The sequence below is a fragment of the Aethalodelphis obliquidens genome, unplaced genomic scaffold, assembly GCF_003676395.1.
Source record: "Aethalodelphis obliquidens isolate GAN/ISIS:26980383/991018 unplaced genomic scaffold, ASM367639v1 scaffold59, whole genome shotgun sequence".
NCBI lineage: Eukaryota > Metazoa > Chordata > Mammalia > Artiodactyla > Delphinidae > Aethalodelphis > Aethalodelphis obliquidens.
The window spans coordinates 5,246,556-5,265,091 of NW_020838003.1; the positions used below are offsets into that span (position 1 = coordinate 5,246,556).

Below are 18,536 nucleotides of genomic sequence, written 5' to 3' on the forward strand. Positions count from 1 at the left end.
AACAAAAAAAAAAAAAAAAAAAAAAAAAAAAAAAGGTTGACCAGAAGTAGCTTCTCTAGGCTCTTAGGCCTTACTAATTCAGTGGCACGGGTTTGGAAGCAGCCTGCCTGGCTTTGAACCACCACTTACTTGCTGCATGACCCTGAGCAGCTCAATCTCTGAGCTTCAGTTGCCTCAACTGTAAAATGGGAATCATGTCAGAGGTGGTGGTGAGAGATAAGTGAAATCAATGTAAAGTACCCAGGATGGTCTCTGGTGCTGTGTGAGCTCACACACACACACACACACACACACACACACACACACACACACACACACACACACACACACACACACACACGTTTCCCGAGACCAAGTGCCCTACAGTGTTTGACTTCTAACTCTGCACAATGAGTTGCCACTAAGTGCCAGGAAGGGACCATACTGATGCGTGTGGCTGGAGTATTAATGTCTAACTTCTCCAGTTTCCAAGGGCATCGTCACCCTTACTTCCTCCATCCCACATACCCTGGGGGTTTTAGTCCATAAGGAATGCTCCTTCCCGCATGGCAGTTGTTTTGGTTGGGGAAGGCAGGGGAAGACTGTTAACTCTGTGAGAACTGATTCCCTGCCTTTGTTCATCCTAAACATACAGATCAGGCTACGTGTGACATCGTGATAAGCGAGGTTCAGAGTAAGATGAGTAAGATGGGGTTCCTGTCCTCAGGAAATTTACATTCTTCTGGGGCCTAACCACTGGAAAACTAAGTATACTGCTGGGTACAGGACATGCTGAGTGGCCCCAATACAGTGAATGTTTGTAAAATAGAGAGCAGTGCTGTTTAATTCAAGGAACCAGGGGAGGCTTAATGAAGAAGGTGACATTTTGCCTGGGATTTTAAGGATGAGTAGGATTTGACAGGTGGAATTGAGGATAAAGCATTCTCTGTGCACAGGTGGTGTGCTTTGAAAAGAGTCAGCGTCCAGCTTAAAGTCCAGGTCGCTGTCCAGGTGGTGGTGGACTTGGAATCTGGCACAACTGGTTTGAATGCTGCCTCTGCCATTCATTTGAGCTTTGGTTTCCTCATCTATAAAATGGAGCCAAAAATATCTACTTCACAGAGATATGAGGATTAAATGGGAAGATGTTTTAAAGGCCCAGGTATGGTGTGTGGCACAAAAGTGCCCAGTAAACTATTATTGATGTGATGGTTGTAGTGGAAGGAGGATAGTATTGAAAGCATAACCTAATCAGGGGTTGAAGTAATTCAGATTTTTTAACCAAGGGTTCATTTTTTTTTTTTTTTTTTTTTTGCGGTACGCGGGCCTCTCACTGTTGTGGCCTCTCCTGTTGCGGAGCACAGGCTCCGGACGCGCAGGCTCAGCGGCCATGGCTCACGGGCCCAGCCGCTCCGCGGCATGTGGGATCTTCCCGGACCGGGGCACGAACCTGTGTCCCCTGCATCGGCAGGCGGACTCTCAACCACTGTGCCACCAGGGAAGCCCAGTATTGTGGTCTTTACATAAATGTTCAATGGTTGCTTTTTGGTTGATCGATCAAGGGAAATGTTAGATCCCCTCTTTTTAGTTCTCTGGCTAAAAGAGTGGTAGAGCCTGTTTCCTCTTTTCCCTACTATGAATATTTTAACCTTCACTCTTCAGGTATTCCAGGCAAATTTGAATTGATATTTGTAAAAGATATCAATCTACTTTTCCATCTTGAACCCAGAATATGAGGTGGAATAGAAGGTACATTTCTTAGTGCTCTAGTCTCCCTGAGGACTGAACTTTCATTCATTCCACTGTCCAGATAGAACTGGTTTTACGGTGGTTATTCCTCGAGTATTTGGGCATGCTAGCAGCCAGATGACTTGTGGCTGTCACACTGTCTTCCGAATTATTAATATCTGGGCTAAGGAGTATGAAATTGGACTGAGGAGGAATCCGGGGGCAGAGCTGCCAGGCCTTATTTCCTTACATTGGTGGTCGCAGCTGCCACATTGCGCAAAACCCACTCCTGGTAATAACCAACCTAAGTATGTACAGTTGGTGCAATTGTGGCCAAAGGGGTTTAACTCTGTGTAGCCATGATTATAGTAAGATATATGGTCTGACCCTCTCTATGCAGGAGGGATTTGAGGCTTAGATCTTTCTCAAATCCAAATGGCCAAAGTTGCTTTTCTTGTTTTTGCCGGTGTAATTAGCACTTATCTTCCCTGCCTGCCTTTCATTTTCACTACATGAAATAATAATTATTCTAATGAACCATTAAGGCTTTGGAAGAGGTTAATGGTGGCAGCTTGGATCAGTGACTAAGACTTTTGCTAATTCTGTACTTTCTTTCACCCTGGGTCTCATTTAACTTGCTTAGTTTCTCCCTCCTACAGAATGTATGAATTATAGCGAGGATCTCCTGCCAAGCTATAATCTTTCAAGTTTCGATTTCAGTTTAATGCTTTCCTGTAATCATGCTATCAAAGACTGTCAGAAACATATTCCCATTCACATATCCCGCAACTCTTAATCTATTAATCTAGGAGCATAGAGCTGGGACTGGACTCCATCTCAGTGAGAAGTCTGGGCTGCCAACCCAACTCCTTTGTGCTTTGTGGGAACAAGATGCATGAAAGTGTAACCTCTGCTGTTGCATATATTCTGTCATCTAGTTTTGAAAGCTGATGGGATTTTGTAACAGATTGTAGTCAAGATTTCCTAGTATCCGACTTGGGTCCTACTTGATTGTTTAGAAATAACATGATGATAATTATAATGAAAATGCCTCTTTAAGAGGCAATAGAGGGGGCGGAGGGGACTGTGGGAACATTCTTCTGTGACAGCATGTGAGAAGGTTTGTTTTGCATTGGCTGATCAAGACAAGAAAGCCAGCATCTAAAATCATCCAACAACAGGAGACTTTTGAGAGTAGCAGAAAATTGTAACATAGCCTCTTGGGTTTGCTTTCCTAAGTACAGCAATATGTGTGAGAAAACCCCTACACCAACTTTTTCTTAGAGCTAGATGGACACTTCTATGATGTGCTACTAGAAGGCAGAAAGTTGTCTGTTCTGCTGGAGTATTTATATTTTTAGGGGTTAACTGGCTCCATTTTTTTTTTTTTTTTTTTTTGCGGTATACGGGCCTCTCACTATTGTGGCCTCTCCCGTTGCGGAGCACAGGCTCCGGACGCGCAGGCTCAGCGGCCATGGCTCACGGGCCCAGCCGCTCCGCGGCATGTGGGATCTTCCCGGACCGGGGCACGAACCCGTGTCCCCTGCATCGGCAGGCGGACCCTTAACCACTGCGCCACCAGGGAATTTTTTGTTTTTTTGTTTTTTTAAAATGCTCTGAAGGACGTTTGCATCAAATAGCTTACCATTTGGATGGTTGCCCAGGCTGGTAATCTAGGTTAAAACATGGGCTAGAAGGCAGTTCTATACCCAAGATCCCTTGGGCTGCTGCTCTGGTTGGAAGATCTGTTCCTAAGTGCACTGGGTGGTAGGAAACAGAAAAAGCTTTCATGATGTGACCGCCCAGTGATTGTTCCTTGACTTCCTCCCTCCCTCAACACTGGGACACCCAGTGACAGATCCTGGGTATGTGTTTAGTTATGTGTCGCTTATATGTGTCTTTGTAATGCTTCACTTTAAGGGATATTTCCAGTAAACTGAAATGTGAACCAGTTTTATTTAAAGTCTTATATTCTCTACGCTGAATTATTCTTTGGTTTTTCCAGTTCATTGATTTCCATGCCCTTTTGGACCTCTTTCCTTTCCTGTTGCCTCCCCTAACAGACTCTACTTCTTTCTCTCCTCCCATCTCCATTCCTTCTCTGTAGCTGTCCAAATTGATTTCCCCTTATCATGAGCTAGATGAGGTCTGACCCCCTCAGAGAAAGTCTTAGTTTTTTGCCATGGTCCGTGTTGCTCTCCATTGTCTCACACTGATAAACTTTGTACTATATTTCATCATCAAACCGTTTGCAGTCATCTTCTGTTTTGTCTTAATGACTTTTCTCCCTAATAATGCTTAAGTTCCTTAAAAAGCTTCTGCATCTCCTAGAATTCTTACATAGCAGCCACCTAAATGTTTGCAAGGTTTACTTTCATTGTTGGAAGACTTCCTCCAAAGGCAAAGTGACACTCCAGCTAGTTTGTCGTTAGCCCTCTTATCACTTTTGGTCAAGAGAGGGTGGAAATGCCTTGGTAACCTGATGGAGATCTAGTTTACTATGGTTTACTAATTTCTGTCTCCCCCCTCTCCTCCCCCGCCCCCAGAGACTTAGTTGTGTTTTGTTTTTAGTTAGGGAAACTCTAATATTCATTATTTTATTCTATCCTAAAGTTACCTGGGAGAACATAGGAATATTAGAATGCACATGTGGTTGGCAGAATCCTAAGGTGGCCCCATGATCCCAGCCTCTTGTGTGCATGCCCCGTATAACCCTCTGAACTTGTGAGTACGACGGGTTAGTCACCCCTTTGATGAGGTTATGTTACGGCACAGTTTCCTCTATGATATGAAGATTATCCTGGGGACATCTGATCCAATCCGTCCCTGAAAAGGGCCTGGACTCTTTCTAAAGAAGGTGATTTGAAATATGAGAGGGACAGAAGGGATTTTCTGTTGCTGCCTTTGGAGATAGGTGGCCATATGGCTAGTAACTGTGGGTGACGTTTTGGAGCTGAGCACAGCCTCTGGCGGACAGTCAGCAAGGAGAGGAGGCTCTCACTCCTACAGATGCAAGGAATGAATTCTACCGACCTGAATGAGATTGGAAGTGGAATTTCCTCCAGAGCTTCTCAGCCTGGCCAGTGCCTTGATTTCAGTGATGTCGTGGGCAGAGAACCCAGCTATGCCATACCCAGAGTTCTGAGTTACAGAACCGAGAGCTAATGAATAGGTGTTTCCAGCCGCCAAGTTTTTTGGTAATTTGTTGCATGGCAATAAGAAACTAAGACATACCCCAAGTGTATGCAGACAACCTCTATTCCATCCTGATCGCTTTTCATCCAGGGCTGAGGTTAAGATGCAGTGCTATTTTTATTTTTGGAAGGCTTGAGAGTTTTGGCCAGGATTGTTTAGTCATATTTGCAGAGTGATATCAAATGTTAATTTGTATTGTTTATTTCCTAAGAACGTATTTACCATGTCTTTGGTCATTGTTGGTATAGCCCCTCAGTTTTCAGGTGTTAGAAATGAAGTCCTGCACTCAGAGATGTTCTAAATCAGCCGGGCTGAGCAACTGAAGATGCTTTGGGAGGAGAAATCCCTGGTGCTTTTGTTTATGACTGCCACAGAGCCGGTTTGGATTTTTTTCTTCTTTCTCAGAGACTGCCATTATGTGGTCATTACAGTAACTGAAAGTCCCTTCCATCTTCAGAAAGGGACAGAAATAAATAATATCTTTCAAAACGGAAGTGGCTCATTTATATCCGGTGATAGAAATGGTGGCAAAGGAAGGAAGTGTCCCATCCATATTTCACTCTTTGCTGCTGAATGCTTTCAGCGAACAGAGGTACATGAACTGAGACACAATATTTCTCAGATAGGAAGCACGGAGGAATTGATGTGTGAATATCAGGAGGAGAACCGTACATAAAAAGTTGAGAACAAAGCTTCCAACTGATATGGGCCCCTTCATTATCTTTGACCTCCTATTCACCACTGTTTTGAGAAAGCTTGTCTGAAAGATCTGCACTGTAAAGGCAGGGCAGAAGGCACAAAAAGGAGCCACACAGCTGTGAGGATTTGGGTGGTCTTCTCCCCTGCAAGATAGGTGATATGTTGGAGATGGCATTGGGTTGTTTGGGGTCCCGCTGGAAAGCTGAGGGTCTTGAAATGATTAGTGACTCTCCTCCGTGGTTTTTTCATTCGCTTTCCTTGGTGTTTGCTGAGTGAAGGGCTTCTCTCTGTCTTGGTGATGTTGAGTGGTGTGAGAGAACAGCTGTAGCATGTGTTTCTAATCGGAATGTGCCTTTCTAAATACTTCTTGCCTATCTGTCAGTTCCCCTCCCCCTCCCACCCGTCTTCCCCTGAGCCTGCAGAATTTGTGAGAGTCCCTGGAATGCACATGTGGGCCTCGTTATTCCCAAACATGAGACTTTCTGTTGATCAGCACTTTGTAACATTAGGCTCTCACAGGCATTAGTCACTTCGACTCCACTAGAAAGATTGATCTTTGGAAATGTAAGAAAATGTCTTTTGCTGTTGTTGTTATTAATTCTTGGCATCCAGTTAGATTTAGCCTTTGAGAATTTACATGGACTTCTAGCAAAAAAGTATTCTGTCTGTAAGAAAAAAAAGTGCTGCCACTTTTTACAGTTTTGGGATTGTCACACTTAGTAGTTATCGCTGCAAGACTATTTTACTAATAAGCCAATACCTCCCCCATCCTGCCTATCCTTCCCCCACCTCCCCAGGATCCAGGGTTGTGGGCAGCAGCTGGGATTTTGTTCACTTCAGATACCCGTTTCTGAGGACTGCTTTTAAACAGTGTACTTCCTAATTGTGAGAGATCTGATATCTAACCGGACAAAGGTGAGACTCTAATCCCAGACAAAGCAGCAAGATCTTGGAGGACGTGTGGGCAGTGACTGTTTTCTGTGAGGGGAGGCTGTAGAGAAGACAGAAAGGCCGGTGGAGGAGCAGAGGCAGGACTGTGTCCTCAGCCCTTTGGTGTCAGGCTTCACTCGGCAACAGTGTGAATTTTCACCTTGCAGCTGGCCCAGGCGTCATGGAGGGCGGGGTGGACCAGGCGCCAGGGCGCTGGGTGCCACAGCTCGGTCTCTCCACGTGGCCCTGCGCGTGGGGAAGACCCATCAGCCGCTGGACCTGTCTCCTTCTCCGAGAAAGATGAGGTTGGAAGATAACGATTTCTGTGAAACCTCACACGGGATACAAATTTGGTTGAGGTGTAAAATAGGGGTGGTGTTAGGAAAAGAGGGACATTCAAGTCGTGGATTTCCAGGCTCAGAAATAGAAATCAGCTGGTAGACTGGATGCACTTTTGTCAGTTAAGAGTGCTGGGTGGGCAAGTTTCAGCCAGAAAAGGGGTGATGGGAGGTTATTAACATCTGGGCACAGAGGAGAAAAATCTAACCTGAGATGGACAGGCTTCAGGAAACCTTCACTGTCTAATTCGGAGGGTAGCGGAGGGTTTAAGATGATTAACCAGTGGACTTTTTTCTTCTGCAAGAGGGCGGAGGCCTGTAAATTTATGCATGTTTTTAGCAATATGCATATGAATTGATGTTATTCTAGAGGCCACTAATACTGTGAAGTAGATATTGTTGCCATTTGACATAAAATCGGAGGAAGGACAGATTTGAATTGAGAATGGGGGATAGGGTGCGTTCTGTTGGAGATGGTGGCTTAGGGGCGCCATGCCCAGGCACCCCTAAGCCTGGAGGCGGGCAGCTGGTTATAACCAGGGAGTTGTTAGCTTGGGGTTGTCATGGGCAGGGATGGGGTCATCCAAGCAAAAATGTGTCAAAAGAGCTGAGGAGAGAGAATTATGTTCATTCTTGCAACAGCTCGGTGAGCTAGTTTATTTTAAAGTTGACACGACTGATACAGCCACTATGCAGAACAGTATGGAGGTTCCTTAAAAAACTAAAAATAGAGCTACCATATGATCCTGCAATCCCACTCTTGGGAATATGTCTGGAGAAAACCATAATTCGAAAAGATACATGCACCCCAATGATCATTGCAGGACCGTTTACAATAGCCCAAACATGGAAGCAACCTAAATGTCCATCAACAGAGGAATGGATAAGGAAGATGTGGTATATATATATAATGGAATGTTACTCAGCCATGAAAAAAAGAACGAAATAATGCCATTTGCAGCAACATGGATGGACCTAGAGATTATCATACTTAAGTGAAGTAAGCCAGACAGAGAAAGACAAATATCATATCATATTGCTTATATGTAGAATCTAAAACAAACAAACCAAACCAAAAAAAAAAGGTACGAATTAACTTATTTACAAAATAGAAATAGACCCACAGACAGAGAAAACAAATTTATGGTGACCGAAAGGGGGGGGGGAGGGACAAATTAGGAGTTTGGGATTAACATATACACACTACTGTATATCAAGTAGATAACCAACAAGGACCTCCTGTAAAGCACAGGGAACTATACTCAATATTTTATAATCTATAAGGGAGAAGAATCCGGAAAAGAATATATATACATATATATAATTGAATCACTGTGCAGTACACCTGAAACTAATACAACATTGTAAATCAAGTACAATTAAAACAAGTTGATAAAACTGAGGCTGAGAAGTTAAATGAGTTACACCAGGTCATACAGCTAAACAATGGCAGAGTTGCCCCGTGTCTCCTGACTTCACGCGTCAGGTACCTTCTACTGTACTAATCTGCGTTTTTGCTTACTCTCGTCGCTTTCTATGTAACTTCGTTCTGTTATTAGAAAAGAAATAAGTACACATATTTTATCTTACCACCCACCTATTAGCTGCAGTAAAATTGCAGGCTTAGCTACTTTGAAAAGATTTTTATTATTTATTATTGTTATTCACATTTCCTGATTTTTATTTATTTATTTAAATTCAAGTTGAGACTGTCCTTTAATATAAAGTCACGAGTAAATTTCCTGTGGTCCTGACACAACTTTTTTTAAAAAAATTTATTTGGAGTATAGTTGCTTTACAATGTTGTGTTGGTTTCTGCTGTACAACGAAGTGAATCAGCTACATGAATCAGGATATAGACATATATCACCCCCTCCCTTGGACCTCCCTCCCACCCCAGCCCCCCAATCCCACCCATCTAGGTCATCACAGAGCACCGAGCTGAGCTCCCTTTGCTACAACTTTTAACAAGAAAAAATGTTGAAGTTTTGGTTTTCTTAGGATATACTGTCCGCGGGTAGTATGAAAGAATTCACCCTAACATGTCAGCACGACTTATCTTACCGTTTCTGCGTCTTTTTATATCACGCAGATAACTGGCACCCCTTTCCCTCACTGTACAAAACCTGAATACGATCCATGTCTTGATTTTTAAAATCTCATTTTCTATTATAAAAGTGTGAGGGTTTTTTTTGATAATTAATTCAAATATTACAGAAACATAACAGAAAGTAAAATTTCCCTATAATCCTACCATCCCCAAAGAAAACCCCTACACCATATTATTTTTGCAAGGATCTAGAAAAGCAAAATCTGTCCCTCTGCTGGGAGTCTTTTGGAGAAAGTTGCTTAGAGATGGTGCTTACTATTGGAGCAGTTACTTAATATTAATCAAGATCTTTCCTGGTTATTTGGTGGTGTTTCGAGAGTGGCTCCTGGGTTTGATAGAGCTGACATTCCTGGCTCTGTGACTTGGGGACTGGCCCCTGGGTGCCTTTTTTTTTCTCAGTCCCAGCTTCCAGCTGGGCTGCACTCAAGCTCTTTCCTCATATGGTTTTCCTCCTAAGAGTTCTCTCTTCTTCCTGGCTTTTACTCTTCTGCTGCTTGTGTGAGACCATTTCCTTGGGGGCTTTCTTGGCTCTGACCTTGGGATTTCATGGTATAGATGACAAGCAGAGTAGCAAATGTTGTCCAAGTCATTCTTAAAGAACGCAGTCCTCATTGGTAGTGAGATGCTTCAGATGTTTTATATTATGGAAGTGGCCCTAGCAATGCCTAGCCTTGAAAACATCCCAGTGCAGGCTTCGTAGTTGTGGTTTGGGTTGATACTTTGCATACCAGTGTTTTCCTTTTTGCATGAGAACTAAGGGCGTGTCCCATCTTCCCACCAGCTTTTCTTTCTTTAAAAGAGAATATGAAACCAGTTGAATACTCTCTAGAATGTATTTAGGTAAGTGTATGTATTTACAAAAATGAACGATCGGGCACTTGGGAAGAGCTTACTTCTTGGACAGTTTGTGAGGCCAGGATTTCTCCAAATACTGAGGAGTGGCCGGTGCTCAATCAGTGATTTTGTGTGAGGAGAAGCATGTTCTTCTCTTTGCCTGTCTCCAGGTGGCTGGCATCTGTACTACTGAAACAGAGCCTCAAAAAAAGACTCTAAGATGAAGGGATATGTACTGCTCCTCTTCTCTAAGTGGACATCTCCTTTATGAGAAAAGACAGAGCGTAAAGGGAATATGCCCCATGGTTCCATCTCAGCTCTATTTTAAATTGGACATTCATTTTCTTAGGACTGGAGTCTTAATTATTTCTACCTCCTCCCATCAGGCAGTGCTGGTCAAAAAGACTCTTTGTTTTCACCTGAATACATAAAACCTGCACATCAGTGGTACATAGGAGCTGTCTACTAAATTAATATCAAACAATGCTGCAGACTAATACATGTTTTTATATCCTATAAGCTGGTGGATCTCCTGCAAGAATCACATGCGTTTTAAGGTTGCATCGAATTCTGTACTTTGGATAGCTTGTGATTATACGTTTGGATTGCTTGATTAACATCTGTCTGTCCCACTAGACTATGCGTTCCACGAGTTAGCAATGCTTTGCTTTCTCATCATCATCTCCTTAGCATTTATCGCAGTATCTGGCATGTGTTGGTGTTCAATAAATATTTGTTGAATGAACGAGAGCATGAAAAATTTGCTTTTCTTCTTGAAGAGATGATTAACTTACATAGAAGAATTTTCTACATTTTGTTTTGAGGCTATAAATCCACTTTTCAAAAAATTTCTTGAAGACTGCAGATATAGCTGAAGAAAAAAGTTTTTAAGCAGGACAGTTGTAGGGAGTGGGTACGTAACTTTTGTTTTAAAACTAAGTCAAATTATTATAGTTAAGCAAGCAAAAGTGAAAATTTCATGTGGAAGACACGGCGGTACACACACAGATTTCTGTTCTGTTTGGAGTTAACCAGGGTAAATGACAGGAACTCCCTTTCAAGGGTCATGTAAAAACTGAGCCATCTTGGATCTGACAATAGAAAACATACTGCCAAGGCTTCTCTGGTGGCGCAGCGGTTGAGAGTCCGCCTGCCGATGCAGGGGACACGGGTTCGTGCCCCGGTCCGGGAAGATCCCACATGCCGTGGAGCGGCTGGGCCCGTGAGCCATGGCCGCTGAGCCTGCGCGTCCGGAGCCTGTGCTCCGCAACGGGAGAGGCCACAACAGTGAGAGGCCCGCGTACCGCAAAAAAAAAAAAAAAAAAGAAAAGAAAAGAAAATTTACCGCCAAGAAGATTTTGCCCTGTGTTGGCTTTCCTCAAGCAACATGACAAGATTTAGATTTATGCATCTCTGATTTCCAAATGCAAGAAATCTTAGAATTAGCATTAGAACCAAAGACTTTGCTTAGAGGTCATTTGGTTAAATCTCATTTTACAGGTGAGGAAACATAAGCCCGGAGATTAAGTGACTTGGATCAATGTAATTCATTCTCCATAAAATGAGGCTTTGAGAAGAGTGTAACTTCCAGTTTGGTAATACATAAAAGAAGTTACCTGTTAAATTTAAAAAATAATACTTTAAATTTTAAAGAGGCAGAATCTCTCTAAACTTAAATTGTAATGTCTGTCTTTAAAGGTAAAAAAATGAAGTCTAATTGTTTTCAACCTACGTGAAAACAGGTATCACCTTGGTAACTGCTCTCCAGCTCCCCCTGACTGATGAGGGTCCGCAGCTGTAGACTACCTACTCACCACATCTACCGAAGCCTTCAGTTTTAAAAGGAAAGGACTGGGTTATCCCTTTGAGCATGGCGAATAGAATCCATCTGTGCACAGCCAGTTTGTTAATTTCAGGAGGCTCTGGGCTGGACGAAAATAGAAGGAAGAGTGAAGATGAGGAATCCTTAATGGCTTCCAGCCGGGAGGATGTGGATGCCTGCGAACAGGAATGGAATTCTGTGGCTTTCCCCTCAGCCTTGTAAATGAGCTTCCTATTTAGGGTGGATTTTCTTCACACTAGAGTTCCCCATTCTCTCTTCCATGTTCTTTTTTTCCTCTTTGTTCCTCCGTGAGTGATTCTCCCTCCCTGGTTAGTCTGCGGGCTTTGCCCATCCCCAGTTTCTCCCCGGGCTCTCAGCAGCAATAGGAGGGCTCCTCATTTTAAAATGACAGCTGTCTTCCTCCCACCTAATCTAGGGAAAGGAAACCCAGGTTTCCTGAGGACCTATTAAATGCTGGCCCTCCCATAGGTACCATTTCCTTAGCTCCTCCCAGCCACCCTGCCAAGTCCTCCATTTTTACTGATGGAGGACAAAAAGTAGGGAATCAAACCCATGGCTGTCTGACTCCAAGTCTTTTTCCATCCTACTTGTGGTTAAGCAAGATTTGGAATTGTGGAACATATTTTAAAGCAGCACTCAGAATGTAGGTGTTGGCACACATTCTTATATAATTTGTTTTATAATTATTTCCATAATGAAGTCAGCTAGATAGCTTCTGAAAAGCTTGTCGATTATGATCTCCAAAGTACACATTCATAATAAAGTGACCCTTTGTGTATAGACAACATTTATCTGGAAGGCTTCTGCAAGCTGGACTTCTTTTCCCTGGTAGATTTGGAGAGCTCCAGCCTTCCTGAAAGATGCCCCCCTGACTTTCCCTAGCCAAATGCTACCTGTTCCCCCTTTGTCATTCCCACAGTTAAAGTGATGGTATGTTATCACTTTTATCCTTAATAGTATTACATTTACTTGTGTCCTGTCTCTACTGCTACATTGTAAACCCCTCAAGAGCAGGAAGAGTGTTTAATCAATGAATAACAAAAGTAATGTATTTTTGCTCCCTTAGTGCTTTGAGCAGTGAGGTTTTTTTTGAATGAACAAATAATTGTGTTCATGTCAAGATGATCTGGAAAGAGAAAAATGAGATGGTCGAGTTAAAGACTGGTTATTTTATACTATAGAATTGTGTCATTGCCCATTTCAAGATGCAGTGGGCCTAGAAGTTATCCAAGTACAACCCCTCCCTAGATAGATTAGCAAATGGAGGACTGAATCAATTAAGGTCTTATAGTTACTTACTTAGAGGCTCCAAGGTGGCACTTACATCTCAAAAATGGTCCAAACTAAACCCTTTATTATTGGCTTCATGTGCCATAGATGCAAAAATCAAAGTCTCAGCATTGCCAGGACCAGTGAAAATATACTTAGAGCTACGTTGCCAATTTCAATTCTCAACTTCCGCCTCTTACGGTTGCCAAAGAATTATGATTTTAGAGAACGTTTTTTTCTTTCTAGTTTAATATATTGGATTTCAATAGCAGCTCCAATTACTGTATTGTCTGGGGCTACCTAGGAACTTAGATCATCATGTGGTAATAGTGACTAAGTGGGAGGACTCTGGACTCTGGCACCTGACCTCCTAGGTCCACATTTCAGCTTCTCACCTTATTGGCTGTGAGACCTTGGGCAAGTTACTAAACTTCTGGGCCTCTGTTTTCTCATCTGTCAGTTGAGATTAGGTAACAATAGTAACTACCTCATAGAATTGTTAAGATAAACTCATTCATTCATGTTTAGGGCTTTTCTGGAACCTTGGTCCATAAATGTTAGTTAGCTGTTATGATGATGATGGTGGAATACCAAATAGCTCGAGCTACTTGTATCCAATTCTTATTTTCCTTTTATTGGTGGGGGGAATGTTGACTGAAATTCTCCCTGAGATTTCGTAGTAAAGACAAGCCTGGAGATAAAATTTCTGTGGGATCTGGAAGGTGTGGATATGTAAACACTGGCTGTAAGTTCCTTCCAGTTAGAGGAAATAGTATGAGTAAAGTCTGATGAAGAGAACCCTGGGGTTTTCTCCCAGGAACTGTAATTCCATTTCACTGCAGTGGAAGGCGCTCCCTGGGAGGAGTGGGAATAGAGATTTGTGTTTAGCCCCTGGAGGCTCCTGAGATGGCAGGCCAAGTTTGGATTGAGGGCCTTTGAGTACCCTTTGAGTACCCTTTGGCAGCAAGGTAGAGCGAGGGAAGATTAGAGGGGGTGGGATGGAGGCAAGGTGACAGTTGCAAGGCTGTTGAATTAGCATGAAGAGGAGGAGGGTGTGGCATTGATAACAGTTTTGGAATTGATGCAGGCAGGTGGGTTTCACGTATAGATAAATGGCACTAACAGAAACAGGGAACCCGGGAGTAGGGGTGGGTTTGCAATAGAAGAAGATGATTTCAAGTTTCTTGAAGAACAGTTAGAGGGACAGAAAGGACAACCCGGGAGAACTGCCCCTTTTGGTAGAAATTCAGAACTGGAATGCAGAGTTCAGTACTTAGAAAATTCTGAGAGTCGTTGCTAGGTGTGTGATAGCGGTAAAGACATGAGACTATCTGAGATTCCCTGAGATCACGCCTGTAGACTCAGGAGCCCCGCACACATTCTTTGGATAGAGACATCTAAGGCATGAAGCCATAAGCGTGGTGCCGAGAAGTGCTGGGGTGTAGGAGTTCACTTCAGCTGCTGTGTGTGAGATGGAGCTCCCCTCACACATCCTGCAGTGCTTTCAGTTTTAAGCCTGTTCATGAACCAGAGGAGGAGCTTCCTATTTCCCCTTTCCCCATCACTCACCAATGGGCAATAGCCCAGTAAAGGATTCCTTTACTGCTGGGCAGAGAAATAGGCTCAGATTATGGAATTTTTAAATGGCATTATAAAATTGACATATTTTATATGACAAAGAAGAGAGAGACTCTGAAGACATAAACTTAAATTAAAAAAAATTTTTTCAAGACCAAACTGTTTTATAACCCTTCATTTTGTATGTGGTTTTCAGTGGGTATAAAAATACTCGGTGGGTATGTGGGTGGTTTCTCATGTTTTGGAAATGGTGAGAATATGAGATGCTGAGCATTGGGTTCTGGGATGAGAGCTATAATTACTAACTCTGATTCTTTCCCCGGATTGGCTCCCGGGTGGATATCTGAACCTAAAAACCCAACAAGAGTCCAGAATCCAGAGCAATAAACCACTCTCCTCCCCCCACCGCGCCCCCCCCAGAAATTGAATTATTGTGGCAAAGAGGAGAGGGAGGGCGGGACGATGGTTCTAACTTGCCTCGTCCCCTTTTCGTGCTGCTCGCTGACTGTTCAAGGCCGTGGTGCATCAGGAAAGAGGCTGGTGTGACGGCTTCTCCTCCCTGTCTGCACAGCAGCCCCTGTGCAGCTGGGATGGAAAGAGTTCTAAATATAACCCAGACTCCTTTCAAATCTTCCTCCCCCAGTCTTGGCGGATGTGGTAAACACCCTAAAAATACCTGCTGTCTGAACCTTTGAGGTCTTTGGAGAGGAAGGGGCAGGTGGTAGCCCTGGAGCCACGGGGTGCTGTCAGGAGGCCTTGTCAGGCTACCAGGGCTGTTCCCCAAGCTGTTTGGTGCACTGTTGGCCAGTCCATCCTGCTCAAGGATAAGAGCCCACTCTTGAGTCTCATAGTCACTGCTGGCAGGTTTCAAGGAGACTATTCATAGACTAGACATCTGTTCTCTGTCCCGTTGACCTCAAACCTGCAGCTGCCACCGTGGTATTCAGGCAGTGTTGTGTCTTCCAGTCTTGTTTCACAGAATCAGAATTGTAGAGCTAGCGAGGCCCTCAGGTATTACATTGTTCATAAAACATTCCATTAAAATCTCCACATTTATGGAGTTACATTTCTCTGCCTCCATAGTGACTTAGGGATTTGGAAATGCAGTCTCAGTCTTTGATTATTAAAAGACCTTACTGTCCTCATTGTGTAACACACATAGGAGGATAACGAAAACCAGTCTTTTTAAAAATAGTGACCAGATGATCCTGTGCACGGCATTTTCTTCTTTATTAAAAAACGGAAATTTGAGGCTCATTTTCTCACCCAAAATTCAGTATTTCGAGTACAAAGCTCATTGGCAACATAGCCAGACATCAGGAGTCTCATTTTCAGGCAGGCTTTCAAGATCTAGTTTCTGGAATCCCATACCATAACTGTGGTGTTTAATTGAAAGACCATAGCTGACCTCTGCTTTCCTGGGAAAGAAAGGTTTCCCAGATGATCTCCAGTACCCACGGAATGCATTCAAAGTTGTGGAGGCAGTCAGCACCATCTAATGAAACAGCATAAATCATCCAGCTTTGAAATGTATGATAACTACCTTAGTCCCAGTCTCCTTCAGGAGACTCTTGAGAAGGTGCGGGGAGTGCAGAACCTGTGTTAGGAGCTGTGTGAGGGAGAGCAAAGGAGCCCCAAGAAGCCCGTCCAGATGATGGAGAAGGAACCAAGTCCTGTGCCATGCCATTTTCAGTATGTTCATCATGGTAGTTACAGAATTTCCATAATTGTGACGGGTATGCATCCTCCCCTGTGAGCTTCTCAGAGCTCCTTCCTGTATCTGGAAGAGTGTCATTTATTTTTTGCCACTGGGCTGAAAGTAAATTGAAGGGTTTTCTTGAGTGCTTGAAGCTGTCAAAATGGTTGAAGTTTTTAACGTCACTTAATGCATGTCTGAATCAGCCACTGCTAGAAGCTTATTTCCCCTGGACCGGTGCACCTGTAACCGGACCTGAGCTGCCTGGGAGGGGGATTGGTGTACTTAGGGACTCAGTGTGATTTTGTGGAAAGAGCGTAGCTCTGGAGTTGGTAGCTTCAGTTGTGTAGAAGCCAGGGACGGGGTGGGCACAGAGGGGTCGCCTTTTTCCATGCGTGTCAAGAAGAGAGGATGGGAGGGGGAGGGGTACCCAGGTGGCACTGTCATGGGTTATCAAATGTTTCCTTTCTGAAATTCCAGAATGAAGAGCTTCGAAACTTGTCTCTTTCCGGCCATGTTGGATTTGACAGTCTCCCCGACCAGCTGGTCAACAAGTCGACTTCTCAAGGATTCTGTTTCAACATCCTGTGTGTTGGTAAGTGACTCATCCCTTGCTGCTGAGCAAGGAATCTGACTCTTAGGTGTTGGCAGGTGACTGTCAGAGGGGCACGTTTCAGGAAATAAGGGGAATGATATTTTTTTTACTGTTTCATTATCAGTAGAGCAGGGCAGTGATACCCACTCATGTATGTCACACAAAGATCGAGACTTGTATTTAGGTAGAACGCTCTGTAGGCTTTGTGACGTTACTCAAAATGTTATTTTCATTTGTGTCACATTGTCAAGCAGTGATCAGTTTAATATTGCTATTGAACCACTTATTTAAATTTTTTTGGGGGGGCGGGGCTTAGACTCTAGCTAGACTATAGGAAGTTGAAAGAAGGACCTGAGATGCACATACATAGGAAGATCATTCAAAAGCATTTTAAGAATTTGTTTCCAGGGTCTTTGACTGTGGTGCAGTAGGAATCTCCACTGGAGTCTTTTTAACGATATGCTGTCTACAGTAAGTAAAATCTGAAACTACTTTAACCACTTCGATAAACTTACAATAGTTAAAATTTTTGCTTTTAGAGCAAAAGACAATTTAAAATTCTATTTTATATTTTTGAAATACCTTTTCTGCCTGAATTAATAAATTAACCTTTTGTCCTTAAATTGGAATCTGAAACTGACCTCAGTTTATTCCTGGTAGATAAATGGAAAAGGCCAAAGAGATACAACTTACATATCTGCATTCTCAGGATGTGTTATTCGTATCCTTCAGATGTTATGCATTGACCTAAGCCTCTGGCCTTGGTATTTTTCTTCTTCTTTAGCCATATCTTTCTTAAACTAAGACAAGGAAGGTAGGAAAGGAGGTGGAGAAAAAGAGGAACATAGAAATAGAAATCTCCTGTTGGTTTGAAGCAGATGTGTCCCTGGAACAGATGACGGCCTTTCCTTCACCCTCCCTGTCACTCTTGATGAAGGACCAGGCTAAACAGCAGTGAAGTGGCTCGGGCTGCATTGTTTTGTTGCCATTGTCCTCTGGGCACAGACTTCAAGACAAATTAAAAGGAATTCTGTATGTATGCGATATGTGTTCTCTGTGTATCCTCCCCCGACGTTTGGCAGAATGTCCTGACTTCTCTTGTCTTAAGTAAAATGAAGTGACTTTAGAAAAGAAAGATGTGCATTCAATGTAAGTTAGTTGTTGGGGGAGGGCCAGGTATTTGTCTTTCTTTTTGTTTTTTTTTTTGTTTTTTTTTTTTGCGATATGCGGGCCTCTCACTGTTGTGGCCTTTCCCGTTGCGGAGCACAGGCTCCGGACGCGCAGGCTCAGCGGCCATGGCTCACGGGCCCAGCTGCTCCGCGGCATGTGGGATCTTCCCGGACCGGGGCACGAACCCGCGACCCCTGCATTGGCAAGCGGACTCTCAACCACTGCGCCACTAGGGAAGCCCCAGGTATTTTCCTTTCTGAAAATTCTTCGAGAGGAGCATATTGAACGTGGCCCCTGCACTGGGCATTCGCTAGTAGAAAGCCGCCGCTGACTTGCACACCAGATGGCTTGCTGTCTGGCATTATGTCTCAAGCACTGGAGAGAGAATGACTGGAGAGAAACGTGACCAGAGCCCGTCAGCTCTCCTGCTTTTCCCTTTTCCCCACTTGAAGCCCATTAAAATTCAGCAGGGGACCCCCCTGGAATGACAGCTCTCAGAGTGGCATAAATGAGTCGTCTTTTCTCTTCTGCTAAATGCTCACTGCAGAGCGGGACAATTCTTCATTAGCATA

The 18,536-nt window shown here is 43.5% G+C and overlaps 1 protein-coding gene across 6 annotated transcripts in view; it reads left to right on the forward strand.

Moving 5' to 3' along the window:
- Positions 1–18,536, forward strand: part of SEPTIN11 (septin 11) — a 94,179-nt gene that overhangs the window by 25,700 nt on the left and 49,943 nt on the right. For all 6 annotated transcript variants that reach the window (XR_003428878.1, XM_027087640.1, XM_027087643.1 and 3 more), the window contains exon 2: positions 16,680–16,794. Coding sequence is in view for 5 of the 6 variants with exons in the window: in XM_027087640.1 (XP_026943441.1) it covers positions 16,680–16,794 (115 nt within the window). In the remaining variant the exon portion in view is untranslated. The remainder of the gene's footprint in view (positions 1–16,679; positions 16,795–18,536) is intronic.